The sequence below is a fragment of the Protopterus annectens genome, chromosome 13.part0, assembly GCF_019279795.1.
Source record: "Protopterus annectens isolate FY-2018-M chromosome 13.part0, PAN1.0, whole genome shotgun sequence".
Classification (NCBI taxonomy): domain Eukaryota; kingdom Metazoa; phylum Chordata; order Ceratodontiformes; family Protopteridae; genus Protopterus; species Protopterus annectens.
In genome coordinates, this window is record NC_056747.1 from 972160506 (window position 1) to 972171568 (window position 11063).

The 11063-nt window shown below is 42.2% G+C and overlaps 1 protein-coding gene across 1 annotated transcript in view; it reads left to right on the forward strand.

Annotated features, from left to right (window-relative positions):
* Positions 1 to 11063, forward strand: part of LOC122788003 (bromodomain-containing protein 3-like) — a 1216914-nt gene that overhangs the window by 906948 nt on the left and 298903 nt on the right. Inside the window, exon 5 of the mRNA XM_044054929.1 lies at positions 10014 to 10240. Coding sequence (XP_043910864.1) covers positions 10014 to 10240 — 227 coding nt within the window. The remainder of the gene's footprint in view (positions 1 to 10013; positions 10241 to 11063) is intronic.

Sequence of the window (11063 nt, forward strand, 5' to 3'; positions counted from 1 at the left end):
CCTTTGGTCTCGTCACAGCCCCCAAGGTGTTTACCCAAGTGTATGGCAGTGGTAGCAGTTCACCAGAAACTGCTACTACTCTGAGTGTTTCCATATTTAGACAACTGGCTCCTCACCGCCCAGCCATGCATTTTCTAGAACAGTCCAGCGACTATTTGCTCCAGCTTTGTCAAGCACTAGGCATTGCAGTCAATGTCTCCAAATCCAAACTACAGCTGGTACAGAGCCTGGAGTTTGATGCCCATTTAAACACAATAAATTAGATTGCTTCTCTGCCTGCTCATTGTATATATACAGTCAAGTTCCAGGTTCAGCAAGTTTATTCTGCTCCCCCGGCCAGACTTATCCTTTAGGCTCTAGGTTCAATGGCAGCGGCTATAGTCTTAATTGCCTTAGCACATTTCTATATGCGTGATGTTTTTCGTGTTTCACTGTTGCAGTCATTACATTTGGGTGATCTGCTGGCAGGTTGCCCTCAGTCGGCCCAAATAACCGTCTTTGGTCCTGCGTCAGTTGCTGTCTCCTCTTCCATGACGTCAGGTCCTCAGGGGTATAAAACATGCAGCCCACGCCATTTTATTCAGTCTTTCTTGCCGCGCGGTGCCCAAAGCAGAAGCAGTTCGCAAGTGCCGGTCAGCAGACTCCTGAAATTTTCGCATTTGAGTTTCAGAGCCGAAGTCTTCAACTAAAGCTAAGTACCCCATTGGGGAAACTTTTTCTTGTTCCTTACAGATGTCAGTAAAAGTTAATTGCATTACTTGCATTACTTGTGGGAAGCAAATACCTCATAAGGATTTTCATTTGTACTGTATTCTTTGCCTAAGCCCAGATCATAACGTGCCTTGCTGTCGGTTTTGTGCTAGATTTAACCAACTCACTTATTAAGCGTCGATATATTTTTGCCTCAAAATATTTTGGATCCAGATTTAATTACCCTGAAATGTCGTCGGTTAGCAATCCGACTACCAGAGTTTACAAAAAACGCAAAGAAAAAGACAGACAGTCTAGGTCCAAAACAGACTATGAAGCTTCTCCTAAGCCAGCCGCTGGTACTCTGGCGTTTTCGCAGAACCTGATACCCGCTACTTCTGAGTCGCAGGCCTCTACCGAGACCCATGCGGAGTCCGGTATGCTGCGAGATTCTCAGAGTATTGAACCCGCGGATGTCCCTCCCTTGGATGGGTCTGGAGCCACTGAGCAGGCACCGGCTTCTGAGGGTGTTATCAGGCCTCAACATTTTTATATAAAACCGACGCCAGCTTCAAAAACAATCAAAAACATCTAAGTCTAAAAACACCAACGCATGAGCCACGTGCTCAGGCCCCTATGCCTAAAAAAACAGATCAAAATGGCTGAGGACTTAATTACCTTGATCAGGGATTCCCATTCCTCCCCCCTGCTAAGAGGCCTAGGAAAGACACTGATTATGAATCTTAAGATCAGGTTTCCATTTCTTCTGATTCCTCTTCTGATCAGGAATCTTCTATTCCACCCTATGAGGATTCAGATGCAGAAGAATCCATCCCATCTGCATCTCCTCCTGAGGATTATTCTTTTGGAGAAACCTTGCATACTTTAAGGGAACATTTTCATTGGAAGAGTCAGGATTTCTCTGAATCAAAAAAGAGGCTTAGGGATTTCCTTCTTCCTCAGCATAGGTCTTTGGCTATACCTCCTGTACTGGACATTGTTGATGTGTTTTCGGAATCAAGCATGGCTCCTGATTCCCTGCCTCCGGCTCCTAGTAAGCCAGATAGATATTACAGGGTTCTTGACTGCCACAAATTTCTATTAAAAAAAAACTGGTGCTGGTCCTGAAACTATCTCACAGGGTCCCAAAGGTGTAAAGGCCTTTACAGCCAAAACTCCTACCCCCTATGACAGATTCCAGGGCGCTGGATAGATGGGGAAAGAAGGTTTATACGTCTGCAACCTTGGCAATTAGGGCCTTAAACTGCCAGTTTCATATGCTTAATTATCAGCAGCATGTTATGGGCTTATTGAAACAGAAAATGATGTTGATTTCTGATTGTGTGGAAAATAAAGAATTACAGGAATTATTGCATGCAACAGAACAGGTTGGAAAGCATACTTTGCAATGTAGTTTTGATTCCTTGGAAGCCTCTTGCAGGGCCGCAGTTACTGGGTCTGAGATAAGAAGGCATGCCTGGCTTGAGGAGCAATATCTTGCCTTATGTTAAAGCTGAATAGTTGGATGCCCCTTTACAGCATGATACAGATTTTAAAGAAAATGGAAGACAAAGCTAAATCTATGCAAACTGTAAAAGATTTATTACAAGTGCAGCCACCCAGGTTCAGTAGGCACTGGCCTACTAAAAATTGGTCCTTTCCTGTCTCCAACAGAGCCTCTCAAGGCAAATCCAGGTGCTCAAAAGGCTCTAGATACGAATCACAGGGTTCTTGCTGGTCAAAGCAATGGGGTGCCTCCACCTCCAAATCTGGTGGAAACAAAGCCCAACCCTACAGTAAGCAGTCTCAGTGACTTCCCTCTACCTTCACCAAGCAGTTATCTTTTGGCAGCCCCCTTGGGGGGAAAATTAGCACTTAATGCTCAAACTTGGCAGTTAATTACCCAGGACAAGTGGATATTAAATATAGTATCCCAGGGGTACAGATTTCATTTCCATACTTTGCCAATTCCAAACAGCTGGCCAGATCTGCCACAAAATCAATGGGCAGAGGCTCAGAAACAAGTTACGTCCCTCATGGATATGGGGGGTATTGAACCAGTACCAGAACAGGAAAAAGGACATGGTTTTTATTCAAGACTGTTCCTGGTACCCAGAAAAGACAATGCCTGAAATCCAATACTGGACTTATCGATTTTGAACACATTCCTGGACATTCCAAAATTCAAAATGCTGACTTTACAACAGCTACTGCCTATGTTGGGCAAGAACGCTTGGTTAGTGACTCTAGACTTAGAGGCATACCTGCATATCCCAGTAAGGGAATCGTGCAGAAGATACCTCCGATTCAAGGCAGGTTTTTTGCATTACCAATTCTCTGCACTGTCCTGTGGCTTATCTACTGCGCCCAGGGTCTTTACAAAGTGCTTGGCACCAGTAATTGCATTTTCCAGACAAAGAAGCATACACATTTATCGTTACCTGAACGACTCTCATTCAAGCTGAGAACAAGGACATTAGTCTTCAACATCTGGCGTTTGTAAAAGGGCTTCTAACATGCCTGGGGTACACAAACGAAAAGAAATCACAAATACATTCCCGGGTGCAAGCTTGAATGCAACTGCCCAGATGGCTTACCTTACGCCAGACAAACAAAGGCAACTGACAACATACTTCAAACAGATGGCAACAAAAACCCAGTTATCTGCAAGACAAATTCTGCAGGCTTTGGGGTTCATGGCATACTGCATTCCACTAATTCCATATGCAAGACTGCATATGAGGAAACTTCAATGGTACCTAAAAAGTTTATGGAGTCAACATTGTCAGTCTGGAAACAAGGATTCCTCTCATTCCCTGCCTACAACAGGAGTTTCTTTGGTCGGCAGAGACATGTCACCAAAACAAGGGACCGTCATTCACTCTACCCCCTGCCACCCAAACCCTAACTACAGACGCATCAGACTATGCTTGGGGGGCCCACTTGGCAGGGAGCTGCATTCAGCTCATATGGAGCCCAAAACTAATGCATCTGCGTATCAAATAGAAAGAGATGCTAGCTGTTCAGAATGCTCGGACAGCCTTCAAGGACTTAACTTCATCCAGGACAACTACTGATAAAGACGGACAACACCACGGTTATGTGATACATATACAAGCAGGGGGGGTACCCATTCCTACCCCCTTTGCAGACTGGCCATGGCATTGTGGAACACAGCATTGACGTACAAGTAAATCTTCAAGCTCAATTCCTGCCAGGAAAACAAAATACTCTGGCAGACCTAAGCAGAAATCTTATGGACCAGCACGAGTGGAAACTGGATCCACAGATCTTCAGCATGGTAACAGAGAAATGGGGGAGCCCAGACATATATCTAGCTGCCTTTCCCCAAAATTATCAACTGGAAAAATTCTGCACAAGGACTTATCACAGACAAGCATGGAAAGTGGATGCCCTATCCTTCAGTTGGAAAAACCCATCAATCTATGCCTTTCCCCCTCTGCCTCTTCTCTCCAAGGTCTTACTAAAGGTCAGACAGCTCCGGACTGGCCTCTCCAGCACCGGTACCCAATTCTAAGGAACATGTCTCAACTCCCTCCTTGGTACTTGCCTCAAATACCTCCTGTACTGTCTCAGCAGAACAATCAAATTCTGCACACTCTGCTCCAAACTCTGAACCTTGCAGCATGGCTGATAATTTAATTATTCAACAACACCTCTCAGTAAATCTGTGATGGATGCCATTTTGGAAGCCAGAAGGCCTAGTACTAGAAAATCTTATGCTTATAAATGGAAGATTCTGTGCTTGGAACCAAGCACAAGGAACAGACACAGCAAAACCAAATATCCCTCAGATTTTACAATACTTGACTGAGATGCTTGACAAGGGCCTATCTTTTTCTTCAATAAAAATCCATGCCTCTGCCATCTCGGCTCATTACAACACGGAGCCTCCCATCTTTTCTCATCCTCTGCTAAAATAGTATCTTAGAGGGGCCAAAAATTTAAGGCCTCCCAGATCATCACCAACTACTGCATGGGACCTTAGTTTTGTGCTGGAAAAACGCACCCTGCCTCCTTTTGAACCAGCAGCTACTGCGGATATAAAATTTTTATCTTGGAAAACAGCTTTCCTTTTGGCAATCACTTCATCAAGAAGGGTTTCAGAACTACAGGCTCTCGTGGCTGTGGAGCCTTTTATTACATTTTACCCGGACAGGGTGTCCCTCAGGACCAATCCTTCCTTTATGCCTAAGGTGGTATCCAGTGTGGCTCTTAACCAAACTGTTCACCTGCCAACATGTTACCCAAATCCGCAGAACAAGGGGGAGCGGATTCTGCATTCATTGAACTTACACACACAACTAAGTTTCTACTTAAGACGAAATCTCTAAAAGTCTGAGCAAACTACTGGTGACATTTGCTTCAGGATCAGAGGGGAAGGCTATGTCAAAGCAGACTATTTCTAAGTGGATAAGTCACTGCATTCGTTTCTGCTACTTGCACCATGGTAACCCTGTGCCCTAAGAAATCAAGTCACATTCCACCAGGGCTGCCTCTACCTCAGCAGCCTTTCTCAGAGGAGTTCCAACCAAAGTCTTTCTAGAAGCTGCTACTTGGAGCGCTGTTCATACCTTCACAAAGCATTATCATTTGCCTCTCTTCTCCAAATCCAGGGCAGGCTTTGCCACTGCAGTTCTGCAGGGCCTTATAGCTGCTCCTAATGCTATTTAGTTCCATCCACCCATCCATAGCTTTGGGGTTCTACCCAAATGTAATGACTGCAACAGTGAAACACGAAGAACATAGTACAGTTGTGTACCATAAATGTAGATGTTAGAGTGTATTCACTGTTGTAGTCCGGGTTACCCACCATCCCCCTTTTCTATAACTTCTCTTTCCTTCACTATATTCTAAAGCCTCTGTGGTGTATTTGCTTTTAGATGAAGGTAAAGCTTAAGTTGCTAAAAGTGCATTTTACATATATTGCTATTTATTCATATATATATATATATGTGTATATATATATATATATATATATATATATATATATATATATATATATATATATACATACATACATACATACATACATATATATATATTTTTTTGCTCCCTATTTGGGGGCACCTGACATCTGGGGCAAGAAAAACTGAATAAAATTGCATAGGCTGCATATTTTATACCCCTGACTACCTGACTTCATGTAAGAGGAGACAGCAACCGACGCAGGACCCAAGACTGTTGTTCAGGCCGACTGAGGGCAACCTGCCAGCAGATTACCCAAATGTTATGACTGCAACAGTGAATACACTCTAACATCTACATTTGTGATAAGTGTACACAACTGTACTTTCTCCAGTGGACTCTAGCTATGCAGCGATTGATTCTGCAACATCCTCTCTCCTTTCCAGTCAAACTCACTTTGGTATGCAAAAATGGTCTGTCGTCTGACTAGATCTACCAACAATTACTTGGGCTGCCTTTTCGTTCTGTCGCCTACAGTAGACACAGTGACTATGGGTGCCTCCCAACTCACTGGGGGGCATTTCTTGGGAAGGACTGTTAAAAGCACATGATCCCCTCAAGAGACCAGTTCACACGTCAGTATCCTAGAGATAACAGTCCTATTAGCATTGCAGGCATTTCAAGATGTTCTTCTGTGGGCTGTTGCGATTCAAACAGATGACATACCTGTAGACTGGTAACAGACAAGGGAGAACCCGATCTTCTCCCCTCTGTCAAAGTTCTGAGTGTATGGTAGTGGGTGATCTCTACCAGCTGCTTTCTAGTGATAGTGCACATTCCATGGAAATCCATCATAATAGTGGACAAACTCAGCAGGTCCATTCTCATGCCTCACAAGTGGTCTCTCAGTCAGTCAGTGGCAGAGATGATCATCTGTCATTGGGGCCAACCTTTCTGCAATCACTTTGCATCTCCCCACAAGTGCAGCAGTTATTTTGGCCTGATCCCCCCAGGAGGAGTCACCAAAAGATGCTGTATTCAATGTTTGACACTCTGGTCTCGTTTTCGCCTATTCACTGGTACCTCTGATTCCAAGATTCTTAAACAGAGAGCCTGTCTGTTGAACACTGTTATCCTCATTGTCCCCTTTTGGCCTTGCCAAGTGCGGTGGTTTTTCCTTTGGTCTCATCATCGATATCGGCTACAGGTACCGGACCAAAGTCATCACCTTCTTTCATACACCCTCCAGGATGAAGCATCCCAAGCCTCAAATTAACTGCATGGTTTCTCCAATTCCATCGACAGCTGGACAGCCCAAGCTTTTCTCCCCAGTCTGATAAATACTTAGTATCCCAGAAAAGATCTGGAAGAAAGATTTACAAGAGTAAATGGAAAAAGATTTTCAATTTGGGCTCTTCAGAAGAATGTTGACACTTTTTCACTGCTCCTATACTTTCTGTATTGAAGTTTTAAACTACTTTTTCGGGAAGGTGCTAGTTTTTTTCAAAATCAAAGTACAGTTAGCAGAAATATCAAATTTTCATTCAGGAGAGAAAGCTGCTTCTTTAGCTTCTTCCAAATTGTGCAAGGCTTTCCTTAAGGGTACCTTTTTACTCAGGCTTCCAGTTAAAGATCTATCACCACTTTGGGAATTGACTGTCATTCCTCATGGGTTGACACAAACGTTTGAACCTTTAGCCAAAACTGATTTAAAATTTTTGTCTTAGCTATTGCATCTAAAAGGAGAATTTCCGAATTCCAGGCTCTATCATCCAAATCACCTTGCATTGTTTTTTTTTTTTTACAAAGATAGTTACCAACAAAGCCAATCCGTCTGTCCTTACCAAATGTAGCTTCTGAATCGAATATCAGTCAAACATTCATTTGCCTGTGTTTTCTAATTTTTCAAATCCGAGAATACATGCTATATCTTTTGGGTGCACATAGACAACTCTGTTTACACAAGACAAAGGATTTCAGGAAAACAGACTAGTTCGTCTCTCTTACTGAACAGAATGGGATTGCCAATTTCTAAAGTTACCTTGACCAAATGTATTACTAATTGCATTTCCCTTGTATATTCCCAACAAGGTCTGTCCCTACCAAAACCTTCCTAAGGCGCATTAAATTAAAGGTATGGCCACTTCTGCCTTCTGGTCTAGAACTTCCTTTGATGATATTTGCACAGCAGCTATCTGGGCTAATGGCCATACCTTTATTGCTAATTACAAACTAGATGTGATTTCTAGAAGTAGAGGTGTTTTTGGTTCTGCAGTTTTCAGGGATATCCTGCCATGAGGGTCAGCTATGATTCACGTAGCTGCTGGGTACTCCGTCCCATATGTTGAGAAAGAATGAAAAGGACATTGGATATTAGTTAAGCATTCACTGTAACTATACATCTGTGTTGTCCATTTTCATTGTTACTCAACTCTCCCTCCCCCTTCCTTTTTATCTTCTGGAGTGAACTAATGGATATTTTGGAACCTTTTGTTCCAGGTTTGAGCCCTAGCTTTTGTTTCCTTTTTCCTAGCATATCTTAGGTTCTGTAAGGCAACAAATTTGATTTGAGGTGCTGTAGGCTGAGTAGGGCATTATGGATAGAGGGAGGAGCTTGAGAGGTGCATCTGCAAGTCTGTGGAGTGCAACTGAGTCTAATCCTAGACTGGATCTGTAACCCATATATTGAGGAAGAATGGAAATGGAGAACACAGATTTGTAGTGATGGTGAGTATATAACTTAATTTTTTTTGTGGTTTGGAAGTCTATATCACAGCAGCTGTAGCCGCTGCGACATACCTGACCCTCCAAACCATTGTGTTAATGTTGCAGAAGAGGCTTAGATAAGACAGAGTATTTCTAATACCATCTGACTTGCTGATTTGCAGTAAATCTGCCAGTAATGAGCTGGAGGATGCCTTGTATGCCAGACCCAGGTTACATGTTGCCAGTCTGTAGAATACAGAGCTTGGTGATAGGGCTTTGATTCTCTCCATACAGGACATGTTTAGGCTTTGTATCTCTTTAGTTAGGTACCCCTGTGGGCCTTCCACTTGTTGCATTGTCTGAACAGATACATAACAGGGACATTATATTCAGTGTTTGGCCTAATGAGGGCTGATTAAAGTGGGTTAATGACCTCCCTAGATATAGACACAGTCCCTCTGATTATAAGCTGTGCAGTTTACAAGGACTTACTTAGAATAGACACATGATGCTCAAAAGCTCTCTCCACATAAGTTCCCAAATACTGAACAATCAAGTAAATTCTTAGGGGTGTATTGTCAGTGGGGTAGTTCCCTGGGATAGATAACTTCCCCAAGAATACAGTAGTGCACTTTGTCAGTTTCAGTCCATAATTTTGGCACCAGTTATTTGAGACAAAACTTCCTGTAGGATAGCCAAGTCATTTAGTGATTCATTGACTGTCACTACTTTGCAGTCACAAGTAAACTTAGCCAGAGCCCATTGGTATTGGCTTTGACTTAGGAAAAGTAGAAGTCAAACAGGAAAGGTGTCGCACACAACCCTGGGGATCTCCACTGGTGATTGGGCTCCATGAGGAGGTAATTTCCCCTATTTTGATTATCTGCATTCTGTCTGTGACCTAGTTGTCAATCCAGCAGGTGACAGGGTTTTATTACCAGATTGTTTAGCTTTTCTACTATTCCCGAATGATGTCAAAATCTTTGGCCAGGTTGAAAAATGCAGTGTACACTGTTGTACCTTTATCCATTGCTTGGTGACCTTTCCAAAAAAGAAAAAAAAAAAACAATCCTGAATTGTGTGCGATGGACCTGGCTGGCTTTCAGAGAGAAGGGGGTTGCTAGAATTGTTTTTGTTTTGTCTGCTAGGGAAATGTAATATTAGTGGCAGGTGAAGTTGTCTGGAGAGCTAAAAATGCATATAATGTGCATGTGGTCTAGAGAAATAAATCTCTTTGTCACTGCATAATCTGTTTTGAGTGAGATTGTAATGCTTGCCCAGTATTTTTTTCAGTAACTAGTTTTGGCCTTTTTTTTTTTTTTTTGGAACACTGAAGATGCTGCCATATGTACCATTGATAGCTTTTTCCTGCTGTCATCCTTTGGGTTAGCCACCAATACTAATACTTTCTTAAATTTTATAAGCCTATGAGTGTTGCAAGTTAAATTTAAGTGTTTAACCTTGACGTTTCTTTTTTGATTTTACCGTGTCTTAATATAGTTCTTTAATTGCATTCTGTTATGTTCCATTCACATTTTTTCCTTACATCTAATAATGATGGTGTGATTGGCCTGTTTACAACTTTGTTTCACCAGTAAATCAAAACTTTGTAAAAATATTTGCTTGTAATATTTTATGAACACGTTTAAATGCAGATGTAAATTTTGCATGAAAATTGTATTTTGTAGGTACACCACAGTCGAACACAATGTCTTCAGTGACTCAGCCAGCTGCCTTTACGAATGTCCCTCCAGCAGTGACGCAGACACCAGTCATAGCTTCAACACCAGTGCCAACAATAACCCAGACTGCCGCACCTATAGTGGCTTCTCCTCCCCCTCCTCCTGCTACTGCTGCTACCCCTCCTGCTGCCCCAGTAATGCCAGTAGTTCCTCCTGCACAACCTGTTATTAAGGTAATGAGTTACCTAGATAGTATTTTTTTAAACAAATGCTGATTTTATTAAAAGGTGTGCATAATGTTCTACTGTTCTTTAAGCTGTTATAATTTTTCTGCACAATTTAAAAAGGTGATTAAGACAGTTACTCAGTTATTGCGTAATAGATCACTTGTTAGCCATTTTGAGTATTTTTACCTTGTGATTTTTCAAAAGTTTACAAAAATTGAGGTATTTTTAAGGTTATATTTCTCCCCACAGTCTATCAGCCCTCCTGTGAAGCGTGTGGCCTGTTTGTTTCTTTTTTGGTTAAGAACAACTCACAGAAGGCCATCATCCAGTCTACCATCAGGAGTTTCTGGTTAGGCCACTAACTGACATGGTGCAGTATTGGCTACCCAAACATGTTCTTAAATTCCTATTCAAGTTGTAGTGTTCTCTGCATGGCATACATTTACCTTTTTCTGTAGACTAAATGATGCCTGATAAGTCACTGTGATACCTAGTCTCCACTAGGTATCAGTACAGTAGCAAGTTAACTATTTTCTGTCCCCTCTGACCCTGAATGAACTTGCTTGTGTCTGGTATTCTTTCCCTCTCTCCCCTGTCAAACCCTTCTGCACTCTGGTTTTAATTTGAGCTTTGGTCGATTGGGTCACAGTGTGGGATCATCCCTCTGTACTGTGGAGCTGACAAAAAGGTGAAATTGTACCATATAACTAAAGTACTACCCACTTAAGTTGGACACTGTGCTATTACTATGTATGTATCTAAAGAGGCTCAGAATTCTCACAAGTAATGTGCATATACAGATCTTTCAGAAAATGTTTAGTAAAATAAA